The following is a 17,957-nucleotide window of genomic DNA, read 5'->3' as shown; positions in this document are numbered from 1 at the left end:
TTCTCCACGGTGCACCGAGCCTCCTTTAACCGTAAGGGGATCGACGGTGGGAAATCTCCGCGCCACAAACACTGCTCGGGGAACTCTGGGAAACCAAGGAATCCAGGCCAAGACGTGGAAGCCACTAGAGATCAAAGCCTGGGCTCACCGCCACCACGCCTGCCTCCCAAGCCCAGGGAGGAGACTCCGGCCGAGAAGAAGCCCTCCTAGGGGAGTCTCCCCGCCACTCCCATCACCCCTGTCACCGTCAGGGGCCTCCTGGAACTGGTCGCTACACACACACTGGCACAGCGGGAGACAGGCCCGCTGTAGCCACACACAAGATGGCAGCCACGCACCTACCGAGGGAAAAGCGGCGCCACCACTCCAGCGATGCGGCTCCCTAAGACTGCGGAGAAGCCCTATTGGCCGCCGCAGACAGCGCGAGACCCGCCGAGAGCGGCGCTGGCCAATCGGAGAGCGGCGCCCTCGGAGCAGCGCGCCGGGCCGCGGAACTCGCGCGGAGCGTCCTAGGCGCTGAGCGGCAGCGGCTGTAGCCAATGGGCGGCGCCTGGGCGGGCCGGGGAAGGCGGGCGCCGCGTACGGGCGGGGCTCGCTGCCGGCGGGAATCTCCGGGGCTCAGGTGAGGGCGTCTTTTGACAGGTGGCTCAGGTGTGAGGCGTGCAGGGTGCGCTGCGGGTCGGTCCGGCTCTCCCCCCGCGCGTGCGGGCGGCTCACCGTTCCGGTAGCTGCGGCGGTCCGGGCTCTCAGTTGCCTTTTCCCCGTCTGTCTCGGGGCGCTCGCCTGCGTGGCTGGTGGTTCCTGAGCAACTTGGCTGTGACCGGCGGTGGGCGGCGAAGTACGGAGTCAGACGCCGAAGCGGGACTCGGGGAGGTTTGCAGACTGGTCCACTCCCCAAGGTAAGATTACACACGCCCTGAAGAAGTGAAATCACCCAGGAGCTGTAGTTGATTTGTATCCGCGGAGCGATTGACTGACACCCCACCCGCACCCCACGATCAGTGAAGGCAGTGCTGACAGGTAGGTGGGTGGCTGACAGCTCTTTGACGTGTGCAAACTTGGGATGGTTCTCTGCACACGGACGAGGAAGACCAAGGTGGGGAGGTCAGTTTACGTTTAACCTTAGAGTGGGGTCATCTGAGCATGAACTAGACTGCCGCATGCAGTGTGACGTGCTTTCTGCATCAGAAGCTGTTTTCCTATTACTGTTGTCGTGTGGGTTAAATTGGCACACATGGAGTAATTAAAAACGTGCCCATTTAATAATGTGTGACTTACGCACCGTAAACGTCATGCCTGTCAAGGACCCAAGGAGATAGTGGAGTGGTACCTGAGCCTTTTTTAGGTTAGTGGGTTTTTGTTGTTTTCAAGTAGAAAGGAAGCGTAGATCAAAATAAAAGGGAGTGTTATTTTCTACAAGATAAAAGCGTGAGATCGGAAAAGAACCAAATTTAAAATTCCACTGCGAGCGCGGTTGTGGTGGTGGCACAGGCCTTTTAATTCTATACGTCCAGAGGCAGAGGCAGGCAGATCTCTGAGTTCCAGGCCAGCCTGGTCTCAAAAACAAAAACAAAAACAAACGAACAACAAAAGAATTCCCCTGACAATGAAATATTAGTCCTGCCTCAGGAAGGTACGCTTATGGTTTAAGTTTTTTTTCTTAGCATTTCTGTTTTGCAAAGTTTTTCAGTTAATTATTTTTTTCTTATGTAAATGAGTAGCTTTCGAGCTACCCTGGTGAGAGCTTCTTTGGTCGGTTGTTGTTTGCTACCTGGAAGCTCAGTCTCCTGGAGGATGACCTTGAACAACTCATCCTCCTTTCTCCATCTGCCCTTTGGTGAGTGAGTGTGCTGAGGTGGAAGTTACTAGAAGCATCCTGGAAGGCAGCTGGGCGATGTCTCTTAGTGGCTCTTGGCTATCTGTAGACTTAATTTACAATGGAAAGGTTGCCTGGTGAGAGGTACAGTCCCTGGTTTATAGTTACCTTTTAACATTTTGCGTTTCTGATGAGTCTCATTACCAGTCTGATACATATTCCTTTTTGATGAACAGATTTTTCTTCAAGTTTCTGAGACTGTTCCATTTTTTGATATTCTGAAGCATATCGGGTTGGTGGTGTATGCGAAGCCTGTTGTGGGGTCGAGACTATAGCTCAGTCAGTAGAATACTTGCCTAGCTTGTACAAAGCCCTGCTTTGGATCCTGAGCACTTTGTAAGTACAGTGTAGTGGCACATGTAGGTTATCCCCCGTACTCAGGAGGTAGAGGCAAAAGGATCGGAAGTTCAAAGCCATTCTTGGTATAATAGCCAGTTCAAGGCCAGCCTGTCTCAAAAAGAAAAACGGAAACGGTATATTCTACTTGGCACTTGGTGGACAGTGGCTTATGTGTTTTCCCATTTTGAGAAATTCTTGAACATTATCACCTCATTCCTTTATTTTTCCTATAAATTACTAGCTATGATTTTTCTAGAGTACTAAGTGGCTTTTCCCATGAGTCTTCTGTTATTTTCACCTAAACAGTTTATTTGAAGAACTGTTTTCTATATCCATGATACTTAATTGGCTATTTTTCAGAATTGTGCATTTCTTCAGTCCTTTGAGGATATCAAATATATTCACATTTGTTTTAGAAATATTTAATCCTCTTAAGCACAAGCCCAGCAGTTTAGTGGGCTTGTTACTTCTCCTTTTCACAATACAATCTTCTTGATGTGTTTCAGAGCTCTTATCTCCTTGGGGAGGTTTCCTGTCATCCTCTTGTGTTGTGATTGTGCTTGGCATCATCTTGAGTCTTTCCTGTTTCATTCCTCATAGAGGCCTCCCCAGCCTGTATCTGCTGACAGCTCTCTTTTACTTTTAAACATGACTATATATAATGATGTAGGGAAGACAGAAAAACTTAAATGTATCGACTAACACTTTGATAATTCAAAAATGTTTTATTAGTTCCACCACTAGATATATACCCTAAGGAAACAATCAGAAAAATGCACAAAATGTTTGTTCCAGTATTATGTATAATAGTTTAAAAATAAAGTCTAAATGTCTGATACAGAACTTTATATTGCCAATTAATAATTTGAAAAATTTATTATATTGCTTTTGTATGAATTATTGTCCAAAGCATTTAATGTAGCCATTTAGTTATATAAAAATATTAATGATGGGGGAAAGAATAGTTATTGTGAGCATAGAAGAAGCATAAACACTAATATCCGAATTTTGTTTTAAAATTATATACTGAGAGGATAATTGCTAACATTGAATTCCTCCTATGTGTCAAGTCCTATTCTAAGTGATAATTTTATCCTCACAACAATGTATAAGGCAGTAACCGTTAGTACTCCTGTTTTTTAAAGTTTTTATGAGGTATTAAGAGGGACAGGTTGTTGATTAGCAAATACAGTGTGTTATCTAACATGTTAAACATGGGTAATAGGGTTATGGGCGATTCTTCTCTGTATTTTTCCAGTTTTGGTGTTTTGTAGATTTTATTTAAGTTATGTCTATTCTTTTCATAATGCTTTGGATTATTTTTAGAGATAGAGTTGTTCTAAAAGTATCTTTTTCCTCTTACTGTTTTCTCTTTGTTTTCCCTGCAGAATGTTTGGTGCATTTGTGGACCAAAGCATGGAATTAATTTTTATTTTTGGAAAGACAGTGCCAGTGGTCCTCCTCCATCTGTCAGTTTGGAGTTGATGAGGATGCTGTTCCTGTTTTGCATGGACTGGTCGTCATTCTGAGTGTCTCAAGCACAGCTCTGTTTGGAAACTCGGGTATCCAAGAGTTTGGGTAACGGCATAAGACATCCTCTATCTGAGGACTGCAGAGTTCATAGAGACCCCATCTGGACTCTCCAGTCAGAGTGGCACTCTCGATTCACTGAATTTGGGAGAATTTTATATAAGTAACAACAAAAGATGGGAGAAAGAAATGGTAGGTCATGGAGCACGTTGTTACAGCCTGTCCAAATGTTTATAGATTGTTCTACATTGTGGAATTTCAGGGTTTTCACTCTCAGTGATTTCTTTTTTCTTGCCTCTACCCCGTTGGTGTGTGTGTGTGTGTGTGTGTGTGTGTGTGTGTGTGTGTGTGTGTGATGTATGCACATTTGTGTGTAGATGTCCACATTTGTGAATATCAGATATCAAGATTGGGTTAGCTTCCTGTTTCTGCTTTTTTTTTGAAGCAGGCTGGTGCTTACAAACGTGCCTTACCTCAATGCACAGTGTTACTGTCCATATGGTTGCCTGAGATAGAACAATACAGGCCATTCTAAAGTCTGTTCACAACTACTTGGGTGATCTTTTCTATGGAGACCAAACTAGCCACATTGGCCTCCAAGTTAGGCTTCTCCTTCTTTCTTCAGCTGCTTTCGCCTTCCACATGCCGGGGTTACGGGTGTGTGCCACCGTGCCTGGCTTCTAGTGGTGGCAGAAGCCTATCTAATCACAGCACAGCGTGTCTAGACCTGAGTAGTCTTCTATTTAAAAGTGAAATTGGCAGGACATATAAGACCCTTGATGTCCCAGCCCCTTCCTCACCTCTAAGTGCCGTTTGTCATCTGTTCTATTCTCTCAAGTTTCTTTTGTCTCAGATCTTAAAACCTTGTAGCTATGCTATGGGGAATTAAAAGTAGGCTTCATCTCGTGGAGTATGTGTCAGAGAAATCAGACCCCTCCTGAGGCTGCTTGGCAGTAGCCCTAATTAACCAGAGATGTGCTTTGGGAAAGGTGACTTTCCCAGTAGGAGTTGAGATTCAGAGGACTCAGCCTCTTTCCTTGGAAGATTCTGCCTTCATTGTCAAACTTGCAGGTTTAGGATTTAATTTTTATTAAGTATACAATTTATGTAACTGAGCTAACACCTTAGTGTTCCCAGTGACTACTCAAGTGGTCTTTCTAAATGACAATGTATCTTTTTCTTTTTCTTTTTGCTTAGGATCGTATTAATGTTAAGTAATTTTCTATTGCTGAGAGTTCTACTCTGTAGCCTTGACAGGCCTGGAACTCTTAGAGATCTGTCTGCCTCTGTGTTTGACATTTTAGGGTTTTCTGTTACTTTTAACTATAACGTAAATATGAGATTTGGGTTTTTTGTTAACTTTGATTACTTGTGTCTTTCATTTTCAACTTGAAAAACTTCTAAAAAAGTTTTGATTAAGATTTTAGTCTGCTGTATATCAGAAGTGATAGCCCTTAATTTACATGAATTCCATTGCAAAAACCAGGTAAAGTTAATATTAAATACTTTAAAAATTATTTTGTAAATATTTTTAAGTGTGTGTGTGTATGACAGAGAGAGAGTGTGTGTAAATGTAAGTGCAGGTGACTGTGGAGACCAAAGGTATTAGATTTCAGGTCTCCCTGGAGCTAGAGTTGTGAACTGCCCAACATGAGTTCTGGGAACCAAATTTAGGCCCTCTGGATGAGCAGTATGCACTCTTAGCCACCAAACCATCTCTCCAGCCTCTATAAAAGACTTTAAAAAGTAGTATTGTTACACATTTTGTTATTTCAGCCATCGAGATGTTTCTTTCTAAAATGATCCACTTCTACACATAGGAGAGGTTTTATCTTGGAAATGTTAAACATGCATATTATCTATATATATGCCCCTAACTATGATTTTAACCTCGAGTCATTCTTCCTGTTTTCTAGTTTAAAAAGTGTCATTGAAGTTTTTAATTTTTTTTTTTTTTTAAAGATAGGATGTCTTGTAGCCCATGCTGGCACTGAACTCACAATGTAGTCAAGGATGACCTTGAAATTTATCTTCCCGTCTTTACCTCCCCAAGTACTGGGATTATGGGGTGTACTACCACTAGTTTTATGCAGTATTGGAGAGAAAATTTTAGGGCTTCATGCATGTGATGCAAACACTCCTCTATTAACTGAGCCACATCCAGCACTACTTTCTGTTATTGTTGTTTTTTGAGATAGGGTTTCTTTATGTAGCCTTAGTTGTCCTGGAACTCATTCTGTAGACAAGGTGGACCTGGAACTCATAGAGATCCACCTGCCTCTGCCTCCCGAGTGCTGGCATTAAAGTTACATGCCACCATAGAAAAGATACTTGAGTCATATTCTTTATATCTAGTTCTTTGTAAGGAAATATGACCAAAATCTTTTTTTCCTCAAGAAAAGTGATAGACTTTTAATTTAATCTTAATTTTTATTTAGAAATGTAGATTTTTCAGTAACTTGTGCCTTAGAGAAATTGGTGCACTTCTATTAAACTCTTAGATTATTCACTTTTATTTCAGATGATGCAAGGACTTTCTGGATGAAGCTACAAGATGACGGTAAAGTGGACTTTATGTTTGAAAAAACACAAGATGTGCTGCAGTCACTGAAACAGAAGATAAAAGATGGGTCTGCCACAAATAGAGGTGTGAAAAGTGAAAACTTTGGACACTTCCTACTAATGTTTTATACTCAATGTGGTATAATTCTTCTATTGTTTAGTATAAGCAACAAATAATTGATTTTCTAAGACCCTATTTTGGGGTTTATCTACTTTATGTATGCTTTGCTTCTACAAACGTGCTTTTCCATGCATACCGTAAAAGTGGGTAAACCTGATTTTTGTAAATGATAACTAGTGAAGATACCCCTCCCACACACACTATATGTGTGGCTCAGAACTCCTCTTAAGCACTGGGCTTAAGCACTCCCCCTCCTTAGCCTCCGTAGTAGCTGAAATTAGGCTATGTTTTTCTCCTTTATTTATACTTACTCTTTTTATACCTTCATGCCCTTGAAGTGGAAGGGAGGGATATTACATAAATAATACCTGCTGCTTGTATAAGTTCAACATAAATAGGAAAATCCAACAAAAAACGTCTGTTCCGTCATTTGGACAACTGGTCCGTCCATATGATCCATTAGTGATAGAAAGCATGGTCAGCATGTGTAAGGCCCTGGGTTCTATGTCAGCATACAATAGTATAAATATTGCCTGCTTCAAACAGAACTTTCTTTACTAGTTTTGTGAAAGCCAAGTTTTAGTTTTTGATTTTTCTATGTGTTTTCAGCTCTAGTTTGTTGTAGAACATGAGGCTCTAAGTGTAAGATCCTCCTCTATGTAGCTCATGAGGATATAGTTGTAGAGCAGAAATGTCCCCAACTATTGATACTTCTGGGTGCTCTCACCAGCTGGTCTGTTGTAGCCCTTGATCTTCTAAAAGAAAGTCAGAAGACAGGAGCTGTTTAGAAGTGGGAAGAGAAGAATTCTTATGTTTCTCTACCTATCCTGAAACAGTATTAAATTGTGTGGGAAAGATGAAGTAAAGTCAGCAAATAATGCTTATGTAGATTTAGTGAAGATACAGGTTAAAAGTTTCTTTGGGAACAGGTTCTTCTTGTCACTTTTTTCTAAGTGTGGAATCTCTGCTAGACTATGCAAATGACATTTCAGACTATGACAGTCTATTGTTTATTCACTTTTTTTATAAAGAAGCTTTCAGCCTTTCATGAGTCAGATAGATGTTAGTTTGAATTCACCTAAATAGCTAACCTCCCAGCCTCATTTTCTTTGGTCTCTGTTGCAGGTGATCATAAGGCTCTCTCAGAGGTCATAAAGATTAAATGTAAATTGTTTAGAATTGTAGTTGGTAACCTGAATAGAGGTGATGGTGATTGAGTTGATTCCTTTTTTTTTTTTTCTCTCTCTTAACAGACTGTGTCCAAGCAATGATTCTGGTAAATGAAGCAAATATAAGTAACAGTCCAACAAAGGGTATGTTCATTGCTTATTCCAATCCTAATAGTCTCGTTCTTTCCTTGCCAATCTTAATCTGTCAAGTTAATTAAAGGTAAATTGAAATAACATATAAGATTCACATTGCTAAGTTTTATAAACCACAGTTTCCTTTGTGAAAAGTTCTACTCCTCTAGAGATAGGGAGCACACTCCTACCAAGTGCCCAAGGAAAGTGAAAGTTGATTTCTTCTTTTATAAAATGCCATTGAAAGAGGGCAGATAGAGTTCTAAGAGTCTAAAGCACTGTAAACCTGTTTTCTATAAACAGCACTGTTAGGATGCTACATCCATTGTAGGTAAGTTGATGAATATTTGTTGGGTGGTTTTTTTTTGTTTTTGTTTTTTGTTTTGTTTTGTTTTGTTTTTAAATCACCTTGGTTTCAAATTCCGGTCTTCTAGGAGCTAAGCATGTTTGGTTTAAAAAGATCAAAGATAACAAATTCAAACTTTATTCATAAGACTTCTGACATCAGATGTGTGCATTTTCTGCAGCAAGCAAGTTTCCAGTTTTATGTAGCTGCCTGTGAGTTGTCACACTTAAGCAGTCAATGCCCCAAGACTTGCCCTTACTTTCAATGCCAATCACAAACTCTGTTACTTCTGACTTGCCTGCAGATCAGGGGTTCCCATAATACCCACCATAGGTTTAGTAATTTGCTGAGAGGTGGTTCAATGGTTAAGAGTGTTTTCTGTTTTTCCAGGGGACCCAAATTCAGTTCCTAGCACCTATGCTGGGCAACTCATATTCACCTGTAACTCCACCTCCAGGGGATCTGACACCCTAATCTGGCCACTGTGGGCCCATGCACTCATTTGCACATACTCCTCCACACACAGATATACATGTATACACATCATATAAAAATAAATCTCTTTTAAAATTTTTGCTGTAATAGCTCAAGAAACTTAAGGAAATTCATTTTGTCCTCTTAGCAGTTTATTGTGAAAGTGTTATAAAGGGCACAGGTAAACAGCCAGGTGAAGAATGTGGGAGGCCTCTGGAGAAGCCTGAATGCAGGTACTCAAGTCTCACATTTGGGGAGTATGCCACCCTCCTAGTATAAGAATGCTTTTACCAACCTAAAAGCCTTTGCCCCTGCCCCTATTTAGCACATCTGTGGAGATTCCCCCTCTCCCCCTTATTTAGCACATCTATAGAGGTCTCATTACACTGGCATGAATGCATGAACCACTGGCCACTGGTGATTGAATCTGTCTCCTGCCTTTCTTACTTCCTGGACTGAAAATGCCAACCCTGTAATTGTGCTTTTTGTTTTTTGTTTTTCTAATGGAACAGCCGCCATGCTGAAGCTCTCTAGGGATTCTAGTAAGCAAACTAGACAAACATCACCCTGGAGGTCAAAGCCTTTAGAAGTGTTTGGAACTAAGACCAAAAGTTGCAGTAGAAGATGCTGCACTCATTCTGTCACTGGGGATTGTAATAATACTATTAGGAAGTAGGGCGTATCAAATATATAATTCTTGTTATGCCACATATATCAAGAGTAGAAAATACAGTCTGAAATTATTTTATCGGACCTATCATAATTTTGCCTCAAGTGTTGAAAGTGCATTTACCAACTTTTCATTTATACTATAAGATATTCTTAGCAAATTTTGCTAGTTTTTGTTTTGGTATCAAAAATTAGAGCCTTAAAGTTTTTAACTCTATGAAAAAGTTGTCTAGCATGATGCCAGTGTATTTTGGGGAATTTTTTTTTTTTTTTTGCAGTATTCCAATTTTGGTACGAATATGCATTTTTAGGAAGATTCTCTTTTAAAAAAATTCTTTCCTTTCAGTATTCTTCAGTAACATTTAGAATTATAGGGGAAGAAACTTTTGTGTGTGTCTGGTATTGGAGGCTATAAATTAAACTCATAAAAGAAAATTTGCAATCTAAAAGGTATACAGGGGTATTAATTCAATGTACACAGAAGTGAATACTCAACATAGCAGCAAGTTTTGAAAACTAGTGTCATGTTAGGAAGGAAGATAAGGCAGAAGGGCACTTCTAGAGCAGATAGCTTCTTAGAAGGGAGTGGAGAACAGAGAAGTGGATGTGACTAAATTATAGGCTGTAATAGTGTCTGAATGGCATGGGGTTAGCATCCTATATTTTCATGTGATGGGGCAATCTTCTGGTTGAATCTTCTGGAAGAGAAGATTTATAACTTTCTTTTTCTTTGAGGATCCTTTTTTTGTTGTTGTTGGAGCTGAGGACCAAACCCAGGGCCTTGCACTTGCTAGGCAAGCACTCTACCCTGAGCTAAATCCCTTTTGCTGCATGTGTTGATTCTCAGAAATTTCAGTTCAGAACAATCCTTTTGCTGCTTGCTGTAACGCCTCTGCACCCTTTCCTATTGAACACACCGTTGAGGGATTACAGCGGTTTTATAGGAGGGTGAGGGAGAGGTTTTTAAGTGCAGGAAAGGAGATGGTAACAAGGAGTTAATCCTGAGAAATATTACTTTTCCTCTCTAAAACAACTTATTTTCAAATCAGTTGGGTTTTTATTTGGAGTCATATCAATAGAAATGCTATATCATGATTGTATGTTTTATATAGTCTATTCACCTGAATTGGAACTGTTTTATCAGAACAAAAATATATCTATTTGCCAGTATAGAAAAACAAAAAGGCTTGATGTTGAGGTCAAAACAAGCCCCTGGAGATCTAGTCTGTACTCTCTAGATACTGATTAAACCACTAGTTACCTTTTCTTCCTTGCTTAGTTACAACTGTAATTACTTGTTTCTCCCATGAAAAAGAACAAAGAAAAAACAGAGTAGGGGGTAAAAAGATATACAAGGAAATAAAAAAGATAACCAGATCAAAAGAAGTAATTAAATGCTTTAAACCCTTTCTCAAACAAAAGGAAACAAAAGATAACTAAACAACATTTTATGGTCTTTAAAGGTCTTAAAACACCATGCCATTTGTCTATAAAATGTAGGCAGAACTACCAATAATTGATATTCACCTGAAATGACTATTATTTTGATTATGTTGATATCAAACTCATTATCCAGGAGTATTTTTCTTCTAAGTTTTTACATTTATATTGAATTATTTTCATAATACTTTTGAAAATATCGACAATCTTATTGCTGAGTCTCAAAAACTTAGTATCTTAAAATTTTAGTGTTCCATATGGGCTTAATTTCTAATCAGTGAAGATATCATTTGACTGTTTTGGTGAATGATTTTTTTAACTTTGTATTTCTTCTGCTCATATTTGTACTTTTTCCATGTAGATCATATACCTATGACTCAGAATGAACAGGAAAACAAATCAAATGCATTTCCCTCTACTTCATGTGAAAACTCCTTTCCTGAGGACTGTACCATTCTGTATGTATATTATCCGTGTTAATACTCCTTTAATATGCTATTTACTAACTATCCCTAAGTAATTACCTCCTTTTATAAAACGTAGCTTAAGATGCCTGTGTTTCATTAATCAACTGAAATTCTGCCAAATCAACTTTGAGAAAAACCCCTAGATATTTGGAGTGTTAAAATTGCCTCCAGTGTCAGTTCAGTGCTGACAGCAGCCGTCAGAGTATCAAGTGTGAGAAGAAGCTCTCTGTTTTACCCTGTCTCCTCTGCCACTGAGTTCAGTGACCATTCCTTAGCTCTCAGGAGGCTTACACAAGAGTAGATCTGGAACCTGACGGACAGGAGGGCTGCAGGAAACCTCCAAGTGCTGATGGGACTCCTAACTGTTGCTCTGATCTTACTGCTTTCAGCTGTAAAATTAAACTGGCCCTGTAAAAAAATTGTCATGGAAAAATTCTTATACTGTTTTTACTTTCCGGTCTATGAAGATTATAGGTAAACACTGTTGCATGTAGTTTGCATAATTTTATAAAGTGTAGCGATGTCTTGTTGGGTTTGTTTGGTTTGTTTCTTCTCAGACAAGGTGTCACTAGGTAGCTGACATTGGCCTTGAATTGTAACCTCAGCCTCCCAGTTGAAATGTCAGTTTGAGTCTCAAAACAATTTAATATGTTCTTATGAAAATCTAAGTTCACACTTTTATAACTCCCCTCACTGGATTTTAGTAGCTCACAAAACTTTTTTGTTGGAAGTGCTAACCCAGGCGGGCAGTGGTGGCACACGCCTTTAATCCTAGCACTCGGGAGGCAAAGCAAGGCGGATCTCTGAATTCAAGCCCAGCTTGGTCTACAGAGTGAGATCCAGGACAGGCACCAAGGCTACACAGAGAAACCCTGTCTTGAAAAACTTAAAAAAAAGAAAAAGAAAGAAAGAAAGGAAGGAAGGAAGGAAGGAAGGAAGGAAGGAAGGAAGAAATGCTAACCCAATATACAACATAGAATCTTGTTAGTTTTTAAATAGACTCAACCATTCTAAGATTTTTTTTCACAAAATTTCTGCTCAACAAGCTCCCTTCAATTTCTGTTTACACAATTACATAGTTTTAAAGATTCATTTTGTTATTTTTTAATTATGTGTATATATGTATGGATGTTTGCACATGAGTACAGGAGCCCACAGAAGCCAGAAGAGGGGTCCAGACCTCTGGAACTAGAGTTACAGGCAGTTGTTAGCTACCCAGCATGGAACCAAGCTCCATCCTCTGGATCAGGATGGAGCATTCGTAATCATTGAGCCATCTCTTCAGCCCCAAGCAATTATATTTTAGACCTGAATTCAAGATTTGTTTCTTCCTGGTAAACTTTATCTTTTGGATAAGTTTATTAAAACAGCATACCAGAAAGCTTTTAATTTTAGACATCTTGTTTATAATGATCTTTGTCTTTCTAGCTTATTTTGTACAAATACCTTTCAAATCTTTTATTATGGTCACTGAAAATATATTGAATGAAATATGGTCAAAGCCAAAACCTTGCTTGCTTACTGTATCAGAAATTCTTTTTATCACATTTTAAAAAGATCTATCCAAACTGCTTTAAATTTGCTTTGCTCTATTACTGCCCTACATACATGTCTCTTATGTGGTTGTCATGAGAAATCAGTTTACTGCTCTAGAATTCTGTAATATCACTAAACTCTCTGAAAACATATAATACATATAATACATATACATACACAACACACACACACACACACACACACACACACACACACACACACACACTTCTGGTTGACCTAGAGTTTTCTGACTTAGCTGCTTTTTGACTCAACAACTATTGTTGGCTTTTTAAATTCTAAATACTTAGGAGTCATATGCTTGGTGCCTTCCCTTGTCTAGCAAATCAGGCTACCATTTTCTCCATTTTGTTCTTCAGTATTTGAAGTACTCTTTTTTTCCCCAAAACCTCCAAAGTTGAATATAGAGTCCTTGATGCTTTTAAACACAGTCAAATTCTATTACATTCCTGTAAATGTCAGAACCTCAGTTCCTTTCCATTTTTGTCTGGTCTTTATAACCTGAGAGCCATACTTAACAAGTGGAAAAGATAACAGCAGACTTATTTTTTAGAAACTTTTCATTCTCTCTTATGAGCCATCTTTCTCCCAATATTATTTTCTTGTTCTAAGCTTAGCATCAATTTTTAAAAGTTTTTCATTTGCATTTTTAAAAGCCTCAATTCTTACCAGGCTCAAGTCTTAATACTACTTTCCTTACAGATTTAGACCAGTATTTTTGCTTATAACTGATCATCTTTCCTTTGTTATATTCTTTAAAAATTTTTAGCTGGGCATATAGCATGTCACTGTAATCTGAGCACTAAGAAAGCAGAATCACTGTAAGTTCAAGGCTGTCATTGAGTTCCAGTCCAGTCAGGGAGACTTGATTGATGTTAGATAGATAGATAAATAGATAAATAGGGTAGGGTAGGGTAGGTAGATAGGTAGGTAGGGTGGGTAGATAGATAGATAGGTTAGGTAGGTAGGGTGGGTGGGTAGGTAGGTAGATAGATAGATAGATAGATAGATAGATAGATAGATAGATGATAGATAGATCAGCTTTCCAAAGAAATTAAATTGATTTCTTTAGCCCCTAATCCATCCCATTAGGTATGCTCCTGATTGCTTACTTAAAACTCCATTTCTTTATTGCTTCTGAGAGCTCTTGGACTGGGCTGTCACTCTGAGATCAGACCTGATTCATATGTCCAGAGAGATCTTTTCATATGAAAGAACATGTGTAATTAGGCTCAGAATTTTCTTCTTTGTGTTAACAATTCCAAAGCTGCCGCTCACTTTTGACTAGAGTTCTGTTTGTTTGTTTCTTTTGTTTTTCTCCCGAGTGCTGAGATTTTTAAAGGCATGCACCACAATTCTGGTGACTAGAATTATTTTAAAAGAATTCCATTTGGATTTCCCCTGCAGGTTATGAGGGTTTTTTTTTGGGGTTTTTTTTGTTTTTTGTTTTTTTTTTTTTGTGTGTGTGTGTGTGTATTTTGTTTTGTTCTTCTTTCAGTTAAACCACTTAATGGGCCAGATGGCGATGGTTCATGTCTTTAATCCCAGCACTTGGGAGGCAGAGCCAGGCAGATCTCTGTGACTTCAAGGTCAACTTGGTCTATAGAACGAGATCCAGGATAGACACCAAAACTACACAGAGAAACCCTGTTTTGAAAAAAACAAAACAACAAAAATCCATTTACTGGGCCAGTAGTCACATAGGCAGACTAATAAGCTATAAGGTGAGTTCTCAGCCCCCTGAACTGCTCAAGATCAAACAACATGTCATAGTCGTAAAATCAAGTATGAAACGTCTTAGGAGTAGGAAGTATGCTTTCAGCATTTCAGTTCCATTCCACATAGGTGATATTTGAAATTTGTAAATGTAGTAAAACATTTAATTTTTTTAAAAGGGTATCTCTGTTTATAAAAACTAGCTCAATTCGTTTTTCTTAGTCACGTGCAATGCTTTATCAAGAGCATTTTGGTAGAATTTATTAGAGCTATGCCAGTGTGCAGTTTTGGCTAACACACAAGGTGACAGTGGACTCGGGCTGATAAAACATAAGGGCATAGATATAAATCTCTTGGTTTCTCATAGACAAGCACATGAATCCGGCAGATTAACTTTTGTATATGTACATGCATAGCTGCATACATTGACAGAGGCCCAGAAGCGTACCACAGCAAGCAGTGTAGGCACTCAATTGGAACCAGGAAGTGGGTACAGAGATGATGCCTCACTGTTCCAGGTTCTTCTGTTTGCACAGTGTTTTACCTAGCTGCCCCAGTTAAACTCTTATGAATTCCTTGTTTTACGTGTTACTTCATGATGTATTTTTAATTTAAATCTTAAGAGTTGGTTTTAGAAAGTTAATGTATATATGTGATCCAACAGCTTTGAGACTGAGACAGCAAAAGCAAACAAGTCCAATACAATATTTTCCTCCCTCCCTTCCTCCCCTCCATTTGTCTGTTCTTATCCTCACATATATATTTGCTTTGTTTTCGTGGTACTATGGGATGATTCTAGAATCTGATAGGTAATAAGATCACACTCTGCCCCTTAGCTATACCTCCACCCTATACTCATGATGCCTAAAACAGTACTAAAGGATAGAGTGTCTTTACTTAACAAAATTCTCTATAGTCACTTTGCAGCCTCTCTAAAACACACTTTTCTTAAGTTCAGGGTTACTAACAGCAACATTGTTCTCAAGACACATTCAAACTGAAAAGCCTTTATTCAAAAGCTGGCAAACAAATATAGGTATATATGTGTTGGGTCTAACCAAAGTTCCCAGTCACCTTATCCTTTTTGAAAAAAAAAATTCTTAATGCTTATTTAGTTGAATCTGTTTGGTGGTGGGGAACATGTGTATGGAGGTCTGAGGGCAACTTGTTGGAGCTGATTCCTTCCATCATGTGGGTTCTGGAGGTCCAATTCAGGCTGTTAAGCTTGGCAGCCAACACCTTTACCTACTGAACCATCTTGCCAGCAGCTTTTTTCTTTATCTCCAACATTATATTTTCAGAGGGTTGCATTAGGTTTACATTACTTTTTGAAGGCCCGGTATTCTGTCTTCTCCCCAGTAATGTAGTCTTAAGAAAGTTAACTTTCCCCTTTGTAAGATGGAGATGAAATTGGGTTATATTACTTGTGAGTCTTACAGGAAGTTGCTCTTTCCCTGCATCTACTTATTAAAGTGAGACATGAATAAGAAAGAGTGATTTCTAAGGTTTGAACTAGTGTTTCATTTCTATGTTTTCTGTTTGCTTACTCTTCTAAAATATAGAGACTTCCTCCTTTGTTAATTTTCACAGTAACTAGAACTGGACATTTCTTAGTTTTTAATTAATTTTTTTTAAGAAGTCTAGTTTTAAACTAGATTGGCTTTCTTGAAATCTTAAATTCCAAATTACAAGTTTTACCAGCATACTTACTATTAAAATATTTGTCCTGAGTAAGTCTAGTTGCCTATTGCTTTAGTAATGGCTTCTTGAAACTATACTTAAGTGCCATGTGGGAAAAATCATACGAAATTATATTGGAAGGGTTTGAGAGATGGCTCAGTGGTCAAGATGCCATGCTGCTTTTCCAGAGGAGTTTGTTTTCCAGCACCCACATCATGTGTCCAGGTCCAGGGGATCCAATGTCCTCTTCTGACCTCTAGGGGTACATGAACATACATGGCATACACACACACACGCACGCACGCACGCACGCACGCACGCACGCACGCCCACCATAAATAAAAACAGTAGTAAAAATAAATCTTTTTAAAAAGTATATTGTAAACTGTAATGAAGATTATCTGCTGGTATACTTTACATCCAGAAAATGCTTAGAAGGAACGTGGCACCCAATCATATGAAGAAAGAAAAAACAAGGTTTTTTTAAAAAAGGTTTAGTATTTGCCGGGCAGTGGTGGCGCATGCCTGTAATCCCAACACTCGGGAGGCAGAAGCACTAGGTTAAACACAAGAAAATAAACTTAGGCTGAGCTTGATTCAGAGGACTATAATCTCAGCACTTGGGTGTTGGAAACAGGAAGATCAGGAGTTATTTTTATCATATAGTGACTCCTAGGCCAGCCTGGGCCTCGTGAACCCCTGCTTTAAGAAACTCAAAACTGAAAGGACTAGAGAGAATAAGAAAATACCAAGTCTGGAGGAAAAAGACTCCAACAAGTATTAGAAATACGTTGTTCTTATTTTTAATGATTTATTTTATGCATGTGGGGGTTTTGTTGGTGTGTGTGTCTCTCACCACATGCCTGATGCCTGTTGCCTGAGGAGGTCAAAAGAGAGTGTCAGATCCCGTGAGACTAGAGTGAGCTACCATGTGGATACTAGGAATCGAACCCTGGTCCCCCAGGAAGAGCAACTATTGCTCTTAACAACTGACATCTATCCAGACTGAAAACAAGGTTTTTTTAAAAAAGGTTTATAGTATTTGCCGGGCGGTGGTGGCGCATGCCTGTAATCCCAACACTCGGGAGGCAGAAGCAGGGGGATCTCTGTGAGTTCGAGGCCAGCCTGGGCTACCAAGTGAGTTCCAGGAAAGGCACCAAAACTACACAAAGAAACCCTGTCTCGAAACCCACTCCCCCAAAAAAGAGGTTTAGTATCGATATTAAAAGATTAATAACAATTTTATGTAAAAGCTTAGAAAATTTATTTTCTGCATATTTTTCCACAAAACTTTCACTATCTCTTTCTTAACACAAAGGTGAGTGAAAATATAAAAGTTAAGATTGGAGAAGTCATAATGTTTGAGACATGGGCATGTATGAAATTATTTTACAAAAGTATACATAAAAAGTCTCAACAAATGTCAAGCTATTTTAGAAAATAATAGCAAGAATTAGAAATAGAGTTGTTAATACTATAGAAAATATTTTTATCAAACCACTTCCCACATCATATTAATAAAACCTTAGAAGTATTTCCTTTAAATAAAAGTGGCCTCTGGAACTCCTACTATCATAGTTATTTTCCAGTATTTTTCTAGAATTTGTAGCTAATATAGTAAGATACCAAAAAAAAAATGACTGAAATGTGTAAAGTAAAATTGTAGGTGTTTATAAGGGTGTGTGTGCCTGTCTCTCCATCTGTCTGCCTGCTTGCCTGTTGACATGAGTTTACATGCACTGTACACATGCAGGTGCCCTTGAAGACTGGGAGAAGGAATTGAATTCCCTGGAATTAGAGTTGTAGGTGGTTCTAAGCCATTATGTGTACTGAAATCTCAACTTTGTAACCACCAAGCCTCAGATAATCTTTTAAAACCCAC

At 39.1% G+C, this 17,957-nt stretch overlaps 2 protein-coding genes across 8 annotated transcripts in view; one reads left to right on the top strand and one right to left on the bottom strand.

The window, feature by feature from the left end:
* Positions 1-421, bottom strand: part of Cab39l (calcium binding protein 39 like) — a 124,087-nt gene extending 123,666 nt beyond the window's left edge. For 3 of the 4 annotated variants that reach the window (XM_036199789.1, XM_036199787.1, XM_036199788.1), the window contains exon 1: positions 343-420. The gene's annotated coding sequence lies outside the window, so the exon portion shown is untranslated. Of the gene's footprint in view, positions 1-342 lie in introns of all 4 variants that reach the window. The other variant, XM_036199791.1, reaches the window with a different exon arrangement.
* The window catches only part of Setdb2 (SET domain bifurcated histone lysine methyltransferase 2), a 67,742-nt gene continuing 49,787 nt past the window's right edge, over positions 3-17,957 (top strand). The window contains exons 1-5 of one of the 4 annotated variants that reach the window (XM_036199786.1): positions 3-899; positions 3,604-3,937; positions 6,267-6,392; positions 7,682-7,741; positions 11,020-11,116. In XM_036199786.1, the coding sequence (XP_036055679.1) occupies positions 3,922-3,937; positions 6,267-6,392; positions 7,682-7,741; positions 11,020-11,116 (299 nt within the window). In that variant the 5' untranslated portion in view covers positions 3-899; positions 3,604-3,921. The remainder of the gene's footprint in view (positions 900-3,603; positions 3,938-6,266; positions 6,393-7,681; positions 7,742-11,019; positions 11,117-17,957) is intronic. The other 3 variants (XM_036199785.1, XM_036199784.1, XM_036199783.1) reach the window with 3 other exon arrangements.

This window comes from Onychomys torridus, chromosome 9 (assembly GCF_903995425.1).
Source record: "Onychomys torridus chromosome 9, mOncTor1.1, whole genome shotgun sequence".
NCBI classification, from domain to species: domain Eukaryota; kingdom Metazoa; phylum Chordata; class Mammalia; order Rodentia; family Cricetidae; genus Onychomys; species Onychomys torridus.
This window is presented reverse-complemented; position numbering and strand designations above follow the sequence as displayed.